The following is a 21,663-nucleotide window of genomic DNA, read 5'->3' on the forward strand; positions in this document are numbered from 1 at the left end:
GAAGAGGTCTTGCAAGCTCCACTCCCTTGTGTTCTTTGAATTCTTCCACCTCTTTGCAAGCTTCCTTTATTTCAACCTCTTTCTCTTGGTAGCTTTCTTTTTCAACTAACTCTTCATTGACCTTGGTCTCAGAGCCATCTACTTTACCACTTCTCAGTTGAATAACCTTGCAATCTTTTTCAACTGGCTCCTCATTAACTTGTGCTTCCATACTTGCCACTTGTCCACTTATCAAGGTGATAGCCTTGCCTTCCTCTCTTGGGTTTGGAATTGCATTACCAGGAAGACTATTAGTGGTGCTCTGATCAATTTCATTAACTTTTGTGACTAATTGACCCATCTGAATCTCTAAGTTCTTGATTGATGCTCTGATTTCTTGTCTAAAACTTGCCAAGATTTCTTCCAAATCATCGTTCTGTTGGGGTTGAGAAGTTGCTTGCTGAGATGACTGAAACTGGGGGTTGTTAAAATTATTCTGTTGAAAGCCACCCTGAGAACTATGATTAAAATTTTGTGGCCTCTGAGGTTGCTCTCTCTACCCAAAATTTGGGTGATTTCTCCATCTCTGATTGTAGGTCTTAGAATAGGGATCATTATTGGGATTTCTAGGAGCACTCCCTATGTAATTGACCTCTTGAAGAGGATTTTGGGTGTTGATAGCTGAAACTTGCATGCTACCTATTTGTTGAGTAAGTAGATTTAATTGCTGAGACATAAGCTTGTTCTGAGGAAGAATAGCATTAAGAGTTTCTACTTCCATAACACCCTTCTTCTGAAGAGCTTCAATATCTGATGGTGACTCTTGATATGGGTAGAAAGATGATGGTTCTTGGTAGTTGGAATATAGAGCATTGAAGTTTCTTTGGTTTTGACTTTGCCAACCAAAATTTGGATAGTTCCTCCATCCACCATAATATGAATCACTACTCGGGTGTGAGTAATAACCCATGTGATCTCTCTCCATTATTTTTTCTTAGCGCAAAATACCAAAAAAAATTAAACGCACCATGTGGTAAACAGGAAAGCAAAGAAGACAAAACAGAATTTTTTGTTTGAAAAAATATTTTTTATTTTTTTATTATTATTTTTTATTTTTTTAGAAAAAAATTACTACGGGGACACCAAACTTAATTTTAAAAATTAAGAGGATTTTTTAAATAAAATAAATCAAAATAAATATATTTTTTTTTCAAAATTTTATTAAAATAGATTTTAATAAAATTAAAAATAAAACGCCTAATCAAAGCAACCAAACAACTAATAGTTGTTAATCACAGTTAATCCCCGACAACGGCGCCAAAAACTTGGTGCGGTATTTTACAACCCACACTACTAACCGGCAAGTGCACCGGGTCGTACCAAGTAATACCTTACGTGAGTAAGGGTCGATCCAACGAGGATTGATAGATCAAGCAACAATAATTGATTGATTGGCTTAGTTAGGCAAGCAGAAAAGGGTTTTGAGATATTCAAAAGGTTTAAGTTCAAACTCAGAATATCAAAAGGATAGACAAATAAATAAGTTGGGAATAAATTATGGAGAAAACAATTAAGGCTTCAGAGTTATCTATTTTTTTGGATTAATTTTTCTTACTAACTATTTTAATCATGTAGGATTTAATTTATGGCAACTATATGTGACTAGACCCTAATTCCTTAGACCTTTCTAGTCTCTTCTAAAATTTATTAACTGCCAATTCCTTGGTCAATTAATTCCAATTAGAAGGTGAAGTTCAAATTCCAATTTATATACCACAAAAATTCTAATTACCCAAAAATAAGAGGATTATATGTCACGTATCCTGTTAAATCCAAATAATTAAAATTGAGGAGAAATTGTTTTCAAGCTATTGTTCAAGTAAAGAGCTTTTTCAAGTTTTACAAGAACTCAAATAGAAAGAGGGTCATACTTCCGTTCCACCCAAATTCATAAAATAAAGAGCGAAAACAATTCTTAAATTATAAATCCATACATAAATTAAAATAGAAAAAGCAATAAAATCAATCCATACAAATAGACAGAGCTCCTAACCTTAACAGTGGAAGATTAGTAGCTCATGAAATGCGGAATGTAAATTTGTATAGAATTTCCTAATGGAATGTACCTAATAGAAGAGAAGTCTCCCCTTTTTATAACTAATCCTAATTAATTTAAAATCTAATATTTTAAATTAAGATAATATCTTTTCTTATTTTAAAATCAAATTTGAATTTAAATCAGAATTAACTAACTACTCCGCGTCTTGTAACGTAGGGACCACTTGGCTTCACTGGATCTGCACCTATCTTGGGTGCTAAAATAGGGCCCAGAAATCACCCCTCAGCGTTTTCTGCGTTTCTGCACGTGGCGCATGTCACGCGTACGCGTCAGTCACGCGTACGCGTCGATGGTCTTTTTTACGAGTCACGCGGACGCGTCGGTCACGCGTACGCTTCGCTGAGCAAATCTTCAAATCACGCGTGCGCGTCAGTCACGCGCACGCGTCGCCATGGATACCTCTAAATCATGCGCACGCGTGCGCATCGCTCCTCACAGCCATCTACTTTTGTTCTTGTGCTGCAGAAACTCCATCATATCCAGCCGAATGCTACCTAAAATACATAAAATTACAAAAGACTCAAAGTAGCATCCATATTGGCTAAAAGATAATTAATTCTTTATTAAACTCAACAAATTAGATGCAAATTTACTAGGAAAAGATAGGAAGGATGCTCACACATCACTCATCCTTACAATTTAACTTTATCACCACTAATTTTTCATAGTTTATTTTCAAGCCAAACATGAACTCAAATCCTTGTAGGATCCTCCTATAATTCATCAGAGTATCCACATCATAAGGGCAAAAAAGAATTGTATCATCCACAATGAGATACATGAATTCTTTTTTTTCTACTTCAAGAGGCTTGATTCTCCCTATTTCTTTCAATCTAATTAGCATGCTATTCATTACTTCTGCTACTAATATGAATAAGAAAGGAGAGAGGAGGTGACCTTGTTGTAAGCCTATTTGCAGTTTGAACAGCCTTGTTGTTGTTCCATTAATAAGCACATACATAGAAGTCGTTGTAATGCACATCTGGATCCAACTCCTCTATTTTTCTTCGAATCTCATACTCTTTAAAACTTTATTTACAAAGTACTATCAAATTTTGTCGTAGGCCTTCTGAAAGTCTAACTTGATAAGCATCCCAAGAACTCTTCTTTTCTTTAACTAATGCACCGTTTCACAAGCAGTTAGTGCACCGTCAACAAATTTTTTAACCCCGCCAAATTATCTTTTAATTAAATGATTTTATTTTTAAAAAATAATGAACTAATCAACTAAGTAAATGAAATCGAATCTAGAAGTAATGAGAGTATCAAAACAAACAAAGTTAAATCCATATTCTGGGATATTTGATTTTGGGAGTCTGCGCGTGACGGTATGTTGGTCAAAATTGACCAAAACTCATGTTACTCGGTACCAAAGTATGTGATTTAATAAGCTATTCCTTCTTTTAACAAATGCATGAAACCAAAGTCCTCTTAATTGAGGCATATATCTTTTCTACCAGAATTTGTAAACAAAATAAAAGAATAATAAAAATTTGTATATAAACACATTTGCTTATTTAGAAATTCAAAAAAGAGTAATTATCCAAAATTAGTCTCTAAGATTTTTAACGTCATACTTTAGTCCTTTAAGTTTTAAAATACACAAAAAGAAGTCCTTGAAGTTTGATTCCATAGGTCAAATCAGTCCTTGACCAAATTATTATGTCAGTCACTAATGAAAAATGTTAACATAGAGCGTTAACTCGCATACATGGCAATTAAGGAAAAATAAGTCCTTGTGCTAAGAAAATATGATGTCATTTTTCCAAGGGTAAAACACAGTGTTTGGAGGCTAGATACTTTTAGCCTCTTCTTCTTCCTTCATCCTCTCACCTCCTTCAACATCTGTGTGAAGCAACCATTAAATCTCTCTGAATCAGACAATCAGTTTCTCTACTATTTCATTAACTAGGAGTCAAAACCTTGATAAAAAGTCACAAACGTACTAAGACCTAAAAGAAATCTTATCTCACTTTGTCGTCGCCATCCACCTACTTTTGGACAATCGCTACTTTATCTCTTGTCGGCGCCACCACTCTCCTCTCTTTGCTTCTTGAGTCTGTTTGTTGTATTTTCTTTACTGTTTTTCTTGCACTCTTACAACCATTGCATCGACCTCTTCGATTTTCTTCCTCTGTTTTTCTATGCTACAAGGTGCTATGCTTCTACTCTCTTTTTTAATTTTCTTTTTCTTTTTTTTTAACTTATTAGCATTTCAATCTTTATTATCTTATACATTTTCTTCTTCAATCAATTCATACAAAGATGATTTGTAATTCATTCAGCTGCATCAGACTAGAAATCGAAAGAATTTATTTAGATTTAATGTTGATTTGGGATTTTGAGAGTATTTTATTTGCATTTAATTGTTGATATTGTTAAAGTTGATTATGGTGATGGATTATTTGGATTTAATGTTGATTTCAGATTTTAAAATTTTCTAATTCGGATTTAATTTTTTATGTTGTTGAAGTTGATAATGGTGGTGGAGTTTAAGAGATGCTGTGAAGGTTATAGTGGCAGTCAAGGTGTTAATGGTGGTGTTGGTTATGCTGTGGTGTTGGGTTGTGATATGTGATATGGTGGTTTGAAAGAGAGAATAACAAAGATAAAAGGAGAAGGGTAAAATTGGTGGTGGAGAGGCTGTGGTGTTTTATGAATGGAGATGGCAGTGGAGGTTGCACTATTGTTGATGGAGGTGAGAAGATAAAGGAAGAAGAAGAGGATGAAAGTAGCTAGCTTTTAAATGCTATGTTTTGTCTCTGAAAAAAAACTCATTTTCTTTCTAGCACAGGGACTGATTTGTCCTCCTCGCAACACGCAGTCACTTAACAGTCACGTATGCGAGTTAGCGTTTCAGGTCAGTATTTTTCGTTGGTGATTAATGGAATAATTTGATCGGGGACTAATTTGACCAACAGAATTAAACTTCGGCGAAACTTTTTTGTATATTTTAAAACTTGAGAGACTAAAGTGTCCGATTTTAAAAATTTCAAAAACTGGTTTAGTTAATTACTCTAAAAAATATTTGAATAATTATCCAAATCAGTTCTTAAAATTTTTAAAATCGGATACTTTAGTCTTCTAGATTTTAAAATATAAAAAATAGTGCCAATATTTATTTTCGTTAAACAATACGATCCCTTCCAATTTAATTCGAATAGTGAAGTATAAAATAGTCTTGAAGAGTTTAAAAAATTCTAAAACACTCTCTAAAAAAAATCTAAAACAAACTTTTCGATTGAACAGATCAAATTAAATGAAAACTAAATTGTTCAACGAAAGTAAACGTTAGTGTTGAGTTTAGAAAACAATTGTTTTTTATTTTTTATTTTTTTTTGGTAAAAAAACAATTGTTTTTTATTATGTTGACAAACATGTTGGTTGGGTTTAGAAGCCATTATGTGTTTGAGGTGGGTATTATTTGTGTAGCCCAATAGAAAAGAAAAAAAAAATCAGTTTTTGAACAAACGTTGTAAACATTGCTGCTGCTATATGGACCTTGATCGTAGATCGGGTATAGCACACATTTGGAAGAAAGTTTTTATCCACATTGGATCAAAAGCACAAAAGTATCAGCTCGTTTGGAGAGAAGAGATCAAATTTTGGGGTGAAATGTATTGATTTCACATAGTACCATCAAAGGACTATGATTAAATCATGACTACAGATTTTGCAATCAAGGATAGTGCAAGGACAGCAGATACTCAGATAGTACAACTACAGAACGGTTTGAATTTCAGGAGGGCATTCAAAGGATTATTCGGCCATATTTTGAAATTAGGAAAGAGGGCATTCATTTGCTCTATATTCTTCTTTTCCTTCGTTGTTATTTGAAACATGTTTTTTGTTTCTATCTTTCTATAAAAGAAAAAAATTAATATGTAAAATAATAAAAAATGACCAGAAAAATAGAATCAAGCTATTTATATCATTTATATTCACTGCATCTTAGGAATTGTTAAATATTTTAAAAATTATGTATATTGATAAATAAAAAAATTTATTTTATTTATATATATAAAAAAATCAGCTTGCATAACCCACAATACACAAATACGCAGGTTAAAGTTTTTTTCAGTCACTTTTTTAATAGTGATTTGTAAATATTTTGTAGATATTCATCAGGTCTAGATATATGCTTTAATTTGAGTAGCCTGATTAACATTAAATTAATCGATATATATATATATATAATTCAAAGACGCGAATAAATAACTAATGTCATGTTATTGTTGCAAGCAATTTGCGTTTAAAGATTTTGTAGTAAATCGTCTAGTCATCTAATTTATGTTTTACATTCGAATGTCTTGTGCTTTTCATTTTTGCTTAGATAAAAAGTTTTTTGTTCTCCACTAGTCCACTGTCATTTGGGAGGGAAATAAAATTATTCTTTTCGAAATAAAACAAAATCAGAATGAAAAAATAAAACCCATATGCTGTTGCTGCTCCACGCTAAGAAAGGCGTATTTCAATTCCATAATATATATATATATATATATATATATATATATATATATATATATATATATATATATATATTAAATGGTTAAATTAGTCTCTAAAAAATAATTTATTTTATAAATTAATTTTTGAAAATTTTTTTTAATCAAATTCATTTTTCAAAAATTTTAAATTAGTTATGTTAGTATTCATTTTGTCACTTCTATTGCTAAGAGTACAAGAGTTTGTTGATGTGGTACACCATGACACACACCTAGTGGTAGTCCTTGTTAGCGGCTAAGTTTATGAAAATAGATCAAATCAACTCTAAATTGAGGGATTTCAATGTTTCAAGGTTTTCCCTCAATTTGATTTTGATTTAATATAATTTCATAAACTTATCATATTAGCCAATTAACATTCTCGTGGACTATGGTGTCACTTAAGATGTTCAGCAAACTTTGACACAAACAGTAAAAGAAATACATATATCGAGTTATAGGAGATAAGTGGATATAGTTTAAATGGAAGTAAAATTTGAAATGGAGCAAAAATTAGAATGGAAGATGAATAATTTTAAATTTGCTTTAAACAAATAATTCGCTAATATTGTCATTCCATCTCTTTTTCGAGTGTTCTGTAGAAGCCACCACCCACGAGTAGGGATGACAATGGATTTCCATGGGACGGAGACATGTTTTCGTGTTTTGTCCTCGCTTATTATTATTATTATTATTATTATTATTATTATTTGGGTCTAAACTCCCTTGATTACCAAGCATATCATAACTAAGCATTGTTGATCAGTTACATTAATTTCCCTCCTGATGAACCAGTGGAAGGGTATGCCACCACAAGTTGAGAGATATTATTAACATTTAGAGAATAATATTACACGAGATACAGAGGATAACAGTTAACACCCTCTAAATTTCCCAAATACACCAATTAGCTACTCCATCATGCATCAAGATACCAATTAGCATTTTTAAGAATTTTGAGAAAAGTTTGGTTCCTCTTGGCTTCAAATGTAAAAAACTCCACCTGTTTACTAATTATTCTCTAATGATTTAATAAAAGGAACTCCTCTATTTATAGATACCTAAATAAATAAGTAAATAACCAATAACCTACTTATAAATCATTAAATCAATCCTCTGTAAGTTCCATATCTCTCAGTCAATAAGACATCACACTTCTACCTGATATACTAACTCGGAGCAGTATATCAATATAAAGTTTCATCTATTTATTTCATCAAACTACCATAGCACCACAATTATCAACAAAAATTCACAAACTCATCAATTACAGTTGGATAGTGCAAATTGCATATGAAATAAAAAGTACCTCATGTCCGAGTGCAAGTTGCATCAAAGTCGTCGGGGGCGACACGAGCGATCCAATTGCTCAGTGTCCTCTTAATATCCGAATGATTCACATAGGCCAGCTCATACATGCTACACAAGTTAACAACAAGCGTCTCATTGAGTGCCACGGTAGGAACCGTCTCAAGTGCATTCTCAAGTACCTTGATGGAATCAGACAAGTCCCTGAGATACATCAAACACAATGCCTTGTTGTTCAAGGCAACAACATCAGAACCATCCCTCTCAATGCACTCCTCATACTCTCTAACAGCGGAGACATAATCCTTCCCAACCAAATACACCAAAGCCTTGTTTCTATTCACAAGGTTCATCATCTCAATCTCACTCAACAACAACGAACCATTGTTATTACCCTTCTTTGCTTCCTCTACCAAACCCTCAACCTTGGAGAACGAAACCTTTGCACCTTCCAAGTCCCCAATCTGCAACTGAACATAGCCAAGCTGTGAAACCAGCAATGGATCCAAAGAGTCATGTGAAAGCAGCTCCTTCAACAAGCTCAAGCACACGGTGAACTCCTTGTGACTCAAATGGTTCCCAATTATGCAATTCACAACGAATACCTCTCTCTTCTTCCAGATCTGAACCGAATCTTGCAGATTGCTCGTCTCCTTGTCCCTGATCTTCTGGCGAACAAAATCGAGAAGAGTGTAAAGGCGATCCACACCTTGATTTCTGTGCCCTAATTTGATGGGAAGAAGAGCGTGGAGCCAGCGAAGGGAGAAGGGGACCATGGAACCGGTTCGATTATGGTAGATTTTGGGATAGGTTTCGTAGCGGTAATGGTGGCTATCGAGGTCCTCCATGGAATCAAGCTCAGCGGAGGCTTCGTTGAAACGACGCAGTTTAGCGAAGGCAAGGGCATTATAGGCAAGGTAGGTGAGATGGTCGTGAGGGTTTTGAAGGAGGTTGAGGGCCCTGGCGCGTGAGACCTTGTCGATGACGGAGCGCCACGCGCCGCGAGTGGCGAGGTCTTGTAGGGAGGTAAGGTCATGACAGAGATCGTTGAGAGAGGAGAAGGAAGGGGTTGAGAGAGGGTCCGTTTGGGATTCGGAAATCGGAGACGATGATTCCATAATAACAGTTTCGGTAATTCAAACGGGGCAGATTGAATCTTAGTTGAGTGGGAGGGTTTTCTCTTGTTTGTTTTGCATGTGTGGATTAATGACAATGCTGGCAGCAGATTGAGACCAAGTTTGGGAAATGGATCTTCTCCAGTTTTTTTAATACTTGAAGAAATGTAGTGTGATTTTCTATCATTAATTTTATAAGTGGGACCAAAATTAAATATAAAAGAGAAAGTATTAAAAGATGAGAGATCACAATTGACACAATTCAATTTTTTGTTTTTTTTTATTGGAGAGGATTCACTCCTCCAAATTTGCTTGTGCCAAATTCTTTGCCATGGATGAAATTTTGATAACACAAAAATATAATTAAAATTAAAGTTATATTTTATTATTAAAAATAACAAATGTGATAAATTAAATAATAATGTGACATATTAAAAAATATAACTTTTAATTTTTTACTTAGTCGTCTAATTATTGTTCTTTTACAAGATTATTCACACAATTAATATAAAAAAAAAATATTTTTTACTGTGTCGTTATATAATGTAAAAGTGTTAGAGATGACTATATCAGCTAGCTAGTGTGTCCTAGTGACCTAGTGGTTTATTTACTAGCAAGTCAGCATATGAAGCTTTTTACACGGAGAGAGGGTTGTCTTCTTGGACTTTAGACCCCGTTCCATACTACCAAAAAAGAGTTTTATAACCCCCAGTAACAACTATAAAGTTTAACTTCCTGTAATGCAACTATAGGTCCATCTAGTGTACAGATGTGTTTTGGTACAGATTTACAGATTTTTGTTTTTATTTAGTTAAAAGTGTATCACTAAAAGTGTTGCTTAAAGAAAAAGTGTTACCTTTAATCGTTAACTTGGCTCTGATACCAATTTTTTAGATGTAATTTCTTTTTCAAAATTATTAACTCTTCATATTTTGCTTTGAATAAGTTTATAATTTGTATAGATTTGGTTGGTGGTACTTTATAATTTGTAATTTCATAATCAAAAGTATTGACCATTTCTACTATTACTAATTCTGATTTTATTTTTATAGTTTTTCAATCTTATTTTAGTTTATAATATTCTTTTTTGCATAGATTATTGTATATAAAATCTTTTATCTGTTTGTCTTTTTCTTTAATATAATCTTTCAAATCCTCAAAAACTTCTTTTATTTCTACACTTTCTGTTGTTTCTAAATATCTTTTTAATTTTTCAACTTCCTTCTCCATTTTTTCTTTCAACAGCTTTAATTCGTTTAAGTCATAATATGGTGTTTCAGGCATTTATAAATTTTTTTAAGTTTAGCTCCAACTTGTTTATATTTGTTCTTATTTCTATCCTTTTTATTATAAGGTCATTAATTTCGAACTGAAAATTATTTAATTCCCGTTTATACTCCTTTATTTTACTTTTTAATTTTTTCGCCCTTTTTCTTTTTATTTTGTTTTCTGGTCTTTCAATCTTTGTATATTTCATTATTTATCTTAGAATTTCTGCAAATTCTATCATCGATTCATCACTATTTTCTAGAGATTCTATTAATTTTTCTAACTCTTCAACTTCTCCTTTCAATTTGTCATAGATTATTTTTAGAGCTTCAAATGCTCTTTGATTTATTTCAGAAAACTGTAAATAATTTAACCGATTTTCTCTTTCAAAGAGCTCTTGTTTCTTGTCTTGATAGGTTACATATACTTTCTCTTTATTTATTGTCATAACTTAGTGTTTAGGGTTTCATTTAATTTTTCGACCTTTTTTGTTAATTCTTTTATTTCAGAATTTTCTTCTTTGATCTTTAACTTAGATAAACTTAAAGGGCTATTAATTTTGGATTCTCTTATTTGAAAATTCGATGAAACTAATTTTCCTGATGGTTCTTTTAGTAAAAGAATTGAGTTTTCAATAGCTTTATATTTTGGTATTTCTGTCTTTACAATTTTCTGAAATAATTCATCGACATAAATTCTTTCTCTGTTTTTAAATATTATACTATGGTGGCTATTTGTTAAAGCATAATTTATTGCATATGTAATTGAAAATGGTTCATCGTCTTGTTCCATTAAATTCTTTCTGTGAAATTTATAAGTCAAACTTATAGATCTTCCAAGATTTTCAGTTGATAAAGGTATAGCATATCCAAGATTGGCATTAAATTTAACATTTACGTTTGCCAAGTTTCCATGAACAATTCCAATAATTTGATCTATTGGGTCATCAGTAATTCTTTTGTCACAGATTGCTAAGCTTATTGGTGAATTAATTCCTTTCATATATGTAGATTTGATTAGGACTTGTATAGTACTAATATGAATCCATCCAATTTTAGATCTTTTTTATTGATCCTTAATTTTCTCAATCTGTTTACTCAATTCTTCATCATTTATCAAAGCTATTTCAAGTTCTTCATTAGCAGATTTTATCTTTATAGGGGCTTCAAGTTGAATTTTTCCATAGTATATTATATTTTTTCTATTAAAAACTTCTTTTAAAATATTTTGTTTATTAAAATTTTCATTTGATTTGAGATTTAATTCTGTTTTTAAAACAGTCTGTTTTTCATTATCTAATAATGCAGATAATTTATAATAGTCGGATTCTTCCGTTAATTCTAAACTTTCTAAATAATTCATAACTAAGAGATTAGGTTAAAGGCGTACCTTTTTGGAGAAAAACTTCCTTTATTTAGAATATTTTACATAAGATGTTTTTATCTCCAGAGGGGAGATTGTAGATACTAACTCCAGAGGGGAGTTTAGAATTGGTTTTTTCCTAAGGGAATTCTTCTTCAAACTATAAAATCGCCTCGGCAGCTTCCTCCTTGCTCTCCTAGCATATGAGTACTCTTAGCCTCCTGCTTTCTATGGTTTGATGATTTCTACAATTGCCTAAGCAACCTATTTATAATAGTTGGGTCTGATGGACAATTCTCATCCTTACCCTTCTTATGACGTCATTGCTTACGTCATTGTTTATTATCTTGCACCAGCTACATTGTTGGTGCTCTATGACCTAAGCGCTTACGTCACTATGCAATAATGTTGAGAGATGCTTTAGATGTGCTGTCCTCCTCTTTCATCATGTGACCTTCAGATGTATTGTCTTCTTCCTTTATCATGTGGGTTGATTCCGTTTTATTATTGCTTTCTTCAGATAACTCTGAGACACATAGCTGGCACTTGTGGTCTTCTCTGTCTTTTATCAGATAGCAGAGATTCCTCTTTATCCCTTCGGGGAGCTTTTCTAAGAGTCCAGATAAGTTGTAGAATGCTGATTCAAATTCCACTAAGAGTCTCATCTCTCTTTCTTCAATTTCATTCTTTTTACTGGACACAAGCAAAGTATTTCTGCTTTTATAATTGATTCTTGTGTGAGATTCCCTTGTTATCTTTTGAGTTCTTTCGAAGACCCTTGCTAGTGTGCTGGCAAGTCTTCCTTCATGACTGTAGATTGTTAAATCTTGAACTTGATCAATTGGTTGAAAATTTCCTGGGAAGACGGACATGAAGATTACTTGATGTGCTGGGACCAAGCATTCTTCTTCTTCATTAAAAATAGGCTGACTATTCGTAAATTTTAGGGATATATCCCTTGGATTTACGTTGTCAATCATATTTTTAAATCTCTTTACTGCATCAATGAATCCTGCAGAAAACTCACTAATAATTTTCAAATCATTAAAAATTAAAATTGTATCAATTAATCCATACTGGAAAAACTGATAGGTGTCAGATGGGGAAGCATCTGGAAATATAACCAGCTTTGTTAGCTGTTCTTTGGCAATAGGATAATATCCCAAGATTGCCCTTTTTTCTTCAGTCCAATTTAGGACTATGTTAAGGGTTTCTCTGAGATTTAATCTACAGACCCTTTTCTTTTCCTTGATTTCAGCCCTGGTAGGAATGTTTCTTATTATCCCTGTTCTCTGGGTTTGAATTGGAGCTTTATCTGCTCTTTTTAGGGTTTGCTCTGGATGAAGAGCTTCATATTCCCTGAAGGATTCTTTTGCTTCTTCCAGTGTTAAAAACCCTCCTTTATGAATTATCCTTGATTGATTGTAAATGGTGCTGCTTTTTCCCATGCATCATATACTCCTTTCATGGGGCCATTATAAATTACATAATAATTTTTTTATCTTGGGTGAATTTTTTGATAATTTCAGCAATTGTTTTATTTTCTGAAATTTTTTTTTCACCTGATTTGTCCACCACGCTTAGCTGGCTGAACTCTGATGGTTTTGGTTGTTGTGTTGATTTCATTGCTTCGATGGCCTTCTTGAGGGATTGGATCTGTATCCTTATTTGCTGACAATGCTTGCATTTTTCGAGTTCTTGTTCGTATTTTTGAATTTCTTTATCTAATGCGTTGTAGGCGAACTCCATTCTCTTGTTAATGTATCTGCAATAACATTTTTGTCACCCTTAATATATTCAATTTTTATTAGATATTGTAACAAAAATAATTGCCATCTTACCAATCGTCCATGATTATAATCAACTTTTAAATTATATCGTATAAAACCTGTTAGGTAACTTGAATCTGTCCTTAATGTAAATTCTTTGGGTAGTAAATCAATTTTCCATTTCTTAAGAGATTTAATTGCTGCCAGAGTTTCCTTTTCATGAGTGGTATATCTCTGTTCTGTTGGAGTAAAAGTTCCTGAAATATACCTGCAAAGTAATTCCTTTGGAGGATATTTAGAATCTAGTGATTCTTTTTTTTGTTCCAAGCTTTTTATAGCTTTCTTAGCTTTTAGACATCCTGACCAGGTTATGTCTGAGGCATCTGTTTCTACTATTAAGTAGTCATTTTCTTCTGGAATATAAAGTTCTGGAAGTTTTTCACATAATTCTTTAATTCTTTGAATTTGCATACTATCTTTTTTCATCCCATTTCCATTCTTTTTTAGTACTTATTTTTGGAAATAAGCTTTTAGTGCATTCTGTTATATTCTTTAAAAATCCTTGATCAGAAATATAATTTATACACCCTAAAAATCTTTGTAATTGTTTTCTATCTTCTATTTTATTAGGAAATAAATTTACTTTTTCTAGAACATTTGGTTGAAGTCTTAGCTTTCCTTGAGTGGATAGAATTAATCCAAGAAACTCTATTTCTTGTTTTGCTATTCTTGCTTTCTTTTTGCTAAGAACTAATCCTTTTTCTTTACATCTTTCTAAAACTATTAATAATTTTTGAAGATGATCTTCTTTATCCTGTTTTGTAAAAATTAGTATATCATCAATGTACACTAAAACAAATTCATTTAACTCCTTTAGATTTTCTTCCATAAATCTTTGATAAATACCTGGGGCTTGTTTTAATCCGAATGGTAATACATTCCATTCATAGAGCAACACACTTGTTGATTCTTTTGTTGGGCAAGTAAAAGCAGTTAATTTCTTTGTTTCTTCGTCTAAACGAAGTTGCCAATATCCTGATTTTGCATCAAGAGATGAAAACCAAGTTGCTCCTTTAATTTTTTCTAAAATAGAATCTTTTCTTGGAAGTTTATGAGCATCACCAATAGTTGCTTCATTCATTTTCTTATAGTTTATTACCATTCTTCGTTTTCCCCTTTTAATTTCATTATTGTTTTCAGCGTAAAAAGCTGGAGCCGCATGAGGACTTTTACTTAATCTTATAATTCCTTTTTCCAAAAGATCTTTACATTCTAGTGAGAACTCTTCTCTATCTCTTGCGGAATAAGGAATTTTATTTGGAACATTTATCTCTTTTGTGGGATCTTTTAATTTAATGCTTACTAATTCTTTATTATAGGCTTCTTGTCTATGATCTATAATATTTTTTCCAAAAAATTCTTTATATAGAATCATCATTATATATAATATCTTATCATAAGCTGTTGTTTTTGTTTCTAATTCTTCTATTATTTGGTTTTCTATTGATGTCATATAATCTCTTATAGTTTCTTTAGTATGAAACCCTATGTAATTCCAAATGTCTCTTCCAGACAATTCACTAAGTTTTGGATTAGTAAATGCTTCTAATAAGAAGGAATTTAACCAGTTTTCGAAAATTTCTTTTTCGTTCTTTTTGCAGTCTAAATCGAGCATTCTTTCTCCTTCCATTTCCTGGATTTTAGGAACGTATTTTGATGGTATTTTTGTATATCTTGAATCTTTATTTATAAACCCCTTTTTAAAAGCATAATTATCAAAACCTGTTTCCCATTTAAATTGAGATTGATTTTCCTTAGATGTTCCAGCTTCATTTTTTACTTGTATTGGAATTGCTGGTTCTTCGTCACTTGAATAATCTAGAATGTGTTCTTCATTTTCTATATTTTCAGAATTAACTAACTCTTCTTCTATTTGAAAACCATGTTCCATAATATTATTTTCTTGAGCCATTTTTAATTGTTTAAAAAGCATTGTAACTTCTTCTAATTTTTCTTCAATATTCATAACTTCAATGGTGGTTTTACTTTTAGATCTGTTATATTGATTATATTTTGAAGTTTTTCTTCTTTGGGATTCTCTTTTTCCTTATCTCTTTTAAATTTTATACATAATAATATTTCTTCGAGCATATCTACGATAGAATTTAATTGTGGGTTGAAGGTATGATAAAGATGTGGAGAATCATTTCCATGGTAACATTTTTTAGAAATTCCGTGTGAAAAATAAGTTTTTCAGGTTTTTGAAGTCCTTCAATAAAACTTATAGTAAAATAAAGATTTTGAGAAAAATCATTTTGTATTGATTTTAAGAATTCGGTGTCATTACAATTAACATTAGTTAAAATCATTAATTTTTGATCTATTAATTTTGATAACTTAATTATTTCTTCTCTTAAATCTTCTAATTTACTTTTTTCCATTAGGTGACGCTTTTCTTTGTGAAGAGTTACGGTTTTGAATGAAAAGTGTAGCTTTAGAATGTATGGTTTAAATTTTGCCACATAGTCAAATCTTTAAATCTGTACAGGTTTAGATCTGTACCATATAATTTCCTTGCAACTATATATCTCTATGTCTTGCAAATTATGAACTCCTTATAGATCTTACGTCAAAATCATTCCCTACTGTAATATTAAGCATGATGTTTCAAACTTCAATAATCCTCATATATTGTAAACCCCTTTTAGATCTTACATTATTTTGCTTTATAGAGTAGGCTGGTGCTTTCACATTCCTTAATTAATCGTTGCCCTTCAGCTTCAATTCTCAACTAAAGTCTTAATCGCAGAGTTTTTCTTAGCTGTCATGTCTTTTTTTTTTTTTTTTTGTAAATAACGTTATCAAATAATAAAAAATATATAATTGAAATCATAAAAGTACACATGTAAATATTATCGTTATTTAAAAATTATTAAATAATTTAATATTTAATTAAATTATTATTTAATAAATTTTAACTATTAACTTAATAAAAAAACAACAAGATATTAGAATAAGAAAAAATATTTTGCCATTAATCTATTATAATATGTATCCGAAACCACCATAAAAGATGTATGTATCACCATGGGGCAGAATTTAGTTGAGACAATAGAGTTTCTCAGATATTTTATAATAAAATTAATAATATTTTTTCAAAAAATAAAAAATAATTCAGTTTGTTCAAATACTTTATTATGATTTAAAACACCCATATTAAATCATAGTAGTACTATGATTCAATTATTGAAGATTTTAAGTCACTAAAGATTTGAAGAATATTATTGTAAACTATTTTATATTTTTTATCTGTAGAATTATTTATTTATTATCTTATTAGTAACAACTTTAAAGAATAATTATATTTATAAATTTTTTTTATTATAAATATTATTGTTAAATTTTAATGTTAAATTTTGTCCCTTCCAAAATTTTGTTTCAAATTTTGCCATAGTATCACGATCTATTTTTATTTTATTAGATTTTCTTTGATATTTAATCGATAATAAACTTATTTTCGGTGGTTTATATAAAATAAAAATATCACTCAAACAATATAATATTGTTGAAATTAATTTTTTTTTAAATGAAGCATGAATATTTTTCTAAATCCAACAAACTTTTACTATTTTTATTCCAAATTTTCAAATTAAAGATATTCAAAAGATATCAAAAGGCTAAATAATATTTAGGGCAATTTACGTTTTTAAATTATTTGAACTCCAATTTTACGTAAATACATTGTTTCAAAAACGGGCAAATACATTGTTTCACTATAATATATAAACCGCTACTGGCAGTAGCGGTTTACAAGTGCACAAAAACCGTTAGTACCAGCCGCGATTTATGAGTTTTTTAGATTGTTCATAAATCGCTGCTGCCAGCAGCGGTTTATGTTGATTGGTATGCGTGCGTAAACCGCTGGTGGCCATAGCGGTTTACGTGTATTGTGTGTCATTGGGGTCCCTATATAAACCATGGAGGGGCCAAATGTGGAGATGTTGAGTGTTATTCACAAATGGATGGGGAGGATAGTTTTGTGGCTCTGGTCCATTGCTCTGGAAAAATTCAAAAGAGCAAAAGGCATGGTGTGAAATTCACAGATAGAGAACCGGTTAGTATTTTTATCCGATCTTCGAGTACATTGGCAGAGATTAAGCTCAGCATACTACAAAAGCTCGGTACCCGTGAGACGAAGCTGGTTAAAAAGCTGTTTTACAAGATTCCCATTACCGTTGTGTCAACCGGTGTGAGATATGAGACCTTTGTGATAGGGTCGGATGAAGACCTGCAGGTCTTGTTTCACTGCAGGCGTAGTTTTTCGGAGGTGAGGATACCTGAGATGTTTGCGAAGTTGGAAGATCGTGTGGATAGCTCTGGGGCATCGGCACCGGGTCCTCAGTCGACCACAGTGGGTGGTGCCTCGACATCACTGCCTGTGGTAGCAGCGGTAGTTCCACCTCCTGAGCCCGAACGTGCTGGGGTTGAGTTTGAGGTCAGACCGGATCGAGTTGAGAATGCGCTGTGTGATGATGATTCCGATGAGGAGCCGGTCGATATTGGTGGGGACAGTAAAAATGATATACCGAGAGGTGTACGTACAGGCCATGGAGGTTCCGGTTCTGGATCACAAGAGTACCCTCCCCACCTGTCGTCTTTGAACTTGGAGGCCATCGGCCAACACCAGAATGTAGAGGCAACATTCGATGGGCAGGGTATGCATGATGGGTCAGGTTTGACTGAATTTCAGGTTGGCCAATCGTTCCAGAGTAAGGAGGAAGTTGTGCTGAGTGTGAAAGATTATAGCATTAGGCATGGAGTTGAGTACATGGTTATGGAGTCTGACAATCTAAAATACCAAGGGAGATGCAAGGAGTTCGGTAACGGGTGCACGTGGTTGATTCGGATAGTCATGCGGAAAAGGAAGAGCACATGGGAAGTAAGGAGGTACAACGGACCACACACGTGTATGGCCACATCGATTTCGAGCGACCACAAGCAGCTTGATTATCATGTGATTTGTGCAAGAATATTTCCATTGGTTAGAGCTGATGCGTCGGTATCGATTAAGCTGTTGCAAGAGGCAACAGAGGCAACATATGGTTTCAAGCCAAGTTATCGGAAGGTGTGGTTGGCAAAGCAGAAGGCAGTAGCACAGATCTACGGCGATTGGGAGGAGTCATATGCGGATCTGCCCCGCTGGATCCTTGGGGTCACATTCACCATGGACGGTTCCATTGCTCTGCTGAAGACCTCCCCGGTTAGAGTGGGTGACCAGGTTGATGAAGAAAGAGTCTACTTTCATCGCATGTTTTGGACATTCCCTCCATGTGTTGAGGCATTCCGCCACTGTAAGTCACTCGTCAGTATCGATGGGACACACTTGTATGGTAAGTATGGAGGGACCTTGTTGTTGGCGATTGCTCAGGATGGTAATTCGAATATTTTGCCTGTTGCGTTTGCACTGGTGGAGGGGGAAAATGCTGAGTCTTGGTCATATTTTCTGTCCAATCTTAGAAGACATGTTACTCCACAGGAAGGTATTCTCGTCATCTCTGACAGACACAACGGCATCAAGGCTGCGCTGGAGTCACCAGATAGTGGTTGGCGACCTCCGCATGCTTATAGGGCATTTTGTATTCGGCATGTTGCTGCAAATTTTGCCCTCACATTCAAGGGGCAGGATGTCAGGAGGTGGCTAGTTAACGCCGCTTATGCGAAGACTGAAGCAGAATTTGACTATTGGTTTGATATAATGAGGTCAGAGAACCCAGCCATGTGTGATTGGGCAAACAGGATGGATTATGAGATGTGGACACAGCACAAGGATGGGGGCAGGCGATATGGTCACATGACGACCAACATTTCTGAGTGTGTGAACTCTGTTTTGAAGGGCACGAGAAATCTACCAGTCACGTCCTTGGTTAAGTCCACTTATCTTCGCCTTGCTGAGTTGTTTGTTGTCCGGGGGCAGACGGCAGAGGCACAGTTAGGATCCGGCCACCGGTATTCGTAGGCACTTGTGAGGGCAATTGAGCGTAACTTGAAGGACGCGAGGTGCTTCACTGTGACTGTGTTCGATAGGCATCAACTTGATTATACGGTGGCTGAGACTACCCCCACAGGCAGATTCTCGCTTGGTAGCTACCGGGTTTCCCTAAGGGATCGTACTTGTGACTGTGGTTACTTCCAGGCGTTGCACTACCCGTGTTGCCATGCCATCGCATGCTGTGAGCAGTCACGACTAGATTGGGCAACATATGTTGATGAAGTGTACAGCATGTCTGAGGTGTTTAAGGTGTATCAGATGTCTTTTGCACCATGTATTCCAGAGGGGCTTTGGCCCCCATATGACGGTCCGACGATGATCCCCAACCCGAACATGAGACGGGCAAGAGAAGGACGACCTCGGTCCACCCGCATCCACAACAACATGGACAAAGCTGACACCAGTCGACCAAAGCGGTGTGGACTGTGCAGGCAGCCCGGTCACACCCGAAGGAGTTGCCCTCAGCGAGGTTCTACTAGCGGCATCTAGATGTATCATGGTTTACATGTTTCGTAATTATTTACGTGTCATGTTCTAAGTTATTTGTTTAGTGTTTGTTTCTACAAATGTATCCCTTCCTATCAGTAATGAATTTTAGTTATGATCAGTTTACTAGTTAATCATTTCTCAGATATTTGTTTATCAATTTTGTATTTTTATCATGGATTAGTTCCGTTATATAAGCAATCAGTAACAGTATAGTAGTAAATAATACGCCAAAATAAAAAACAACCATAATAATTAAAAAGAAAGTACATAATGAGTTCATAAATCACATAACCAAGTATCCATAGGGCTACCTGCAGGCTGGTTAAGGTCCACCGCATACTGTCCCTGAAAGTCAAATGTCTGGGACTGCATCTCTGTCATATGTGGATGGTAAGCTATGGTATCAAACTGCATATCTAGTCCTGAAGGCTGGTCAGGCAGGGCATCAACCTGCACATGGGACGGGCCAGCATCATCCCTCAACACCACAGCAAAGTCTGAATAGAACTGTGCACTACCCATCTGATCATCTACATCCATAGTCATCGTAGGTGTAACCGACTGAGTGAATGTATCCCCTGCAGTCTCAGTCCCCGTGGTCCCACTAACTCCACCACCGAACTGGGTAGCACCCTGAAGTGGTCGACGTCTGGCACTAGACCGGTGAACACGGTGACCACCCACGTCAGCAGCCTCCCCGCCTGCATCATCCTTGTGTAGCATATCATATATCCATCGCCACTCTCGACCAGACTCACGAGTACCAACACGACGGTGTCTCTCAACACGGCGGTTATTGATGAGCGGATAATTTATACGCTTTTTGGCATTGTTTTTAGTATGTTTTTAGTATGATCTAGTTAGTTTTTAGTATATTTTTATTAGTTTTTAGTTAAAATTCACTTTTCTGGACTTTACTATGAGTTTGTGTGTTTTTCTGTGATTTCAGGTATTTTCTGGCTGAAATTGAGGGATCTGAGCAAAAATCTGATTTAGAGGCTGAAAAGGACTGCAGATGCTGTTGGATTCTGACCTCCCTGCATTCGAAGTGGATTTTCTGGAGCTACAGAAGCCCAATTGGCGCGCTCTCAACGGCATTGGAAAGTAGACATTCTGGGCTTTCCAGCAATGTATAATAGTCCATACTTTGCCCGAGATTTGATGGCCCAAACCGGCGTGGCAAATCAGCCTCAGAATTTCCAGCGTTTAACGCTGGAACTGGCATAAAACTTGGAGTTAAACGCCCAAACTGGCATAAAAGCTGGCGTTTAACTCCAGAAAGAGTCTCTACACGAAAATGCTTCAATGCTCAGCCCAAGCACACACCAAGTGGGCCCGGAAGTGGATTTTTCTGTCATTTACTCAATTTTGTAAACCCTAGGTTACTAGTTCACTATTAATAGGATCTTTTGACATTGTATCTGTACCTCATGACACTTTACACGTTTCTTTGTGTACTTCTTACAGTATGAGTCTCTAAACCCCATGGTTGGGGATGAGGAGCTCTGCTGTGTCTTGATGGATTAATGCAATTACTACTGTTTTTCATTCAATCATGCTTGCTTCCATTCTAAGATATTACTTGTTCTTAAACCGGATGAATGTGATGATCCGTGACACTCATCATCATTCTCAACTACGAACGTGTGCCTGACAACCACCTCCGTTCTACTTTAGATTAAGTAGATATCTCTTGGATTCTTTAATCAGAATCTTCGTG

At 34.3% G+C, this 21,663-nt stretch overlaps 2 protein-coding genes across 2 annotated transcripts; one reads left to right on the plus strand and one right to left on the minus strand.

Moving 5' to 3' along the window:
• Positions 1-7,660: 7,660 nt before the first annotated feature.
• LOC130957481 (uncharacterized) lies at positions 7,661-9,087 on the minus strand. The gene has a single exon (XM_057884337.1). The coding sequence runs from the start codon at positions 9,006-9,008 to the stop codon at positions 7,893-7,895; it is 1,116 nt and encodes a 371-aa protein (XP_057740320.1). The 5' UTR covers positions 9,009-9,087; the 3' UTR covers positions 7,661-7,892.
• Positions 9,088-17,423: 8,336 nt separating this feature from the next.
• LOC130956824 (uncharacterized) lies at positions 17,424-19,943 on the plus strand. Its single transcript, XM_057883792.1, has 2 exons — positions 17,424-19,411; positions 19,490-19,943. Exons 1-2 carry the CDS (start codon positions 17,424-17,426, stop codon positions 19,941-19,943), a joined length of 2,442 nt encoding a protein of 813 aa, XP_057739775.1.
• The last annotated feature ends 1,720 nt before the right edge of the window (positions 19,944-21,663 follow it).

The sequence above is a fragment of the Arachis stenosperma genome, chromosome 10 (genome assembly GCF_014773155.1).
Source record: "Arachis stenosperma cultivar V10309 chromosome 10, arast.V10309.gnm1.PFL2, whole genome shotgun sequence".
NCBI lineage: Eukaryota > Viridiplantae > Streptophyta > Magnoliopsida > Fabales > Fabaceae > Arachis > Arachis stenosperma.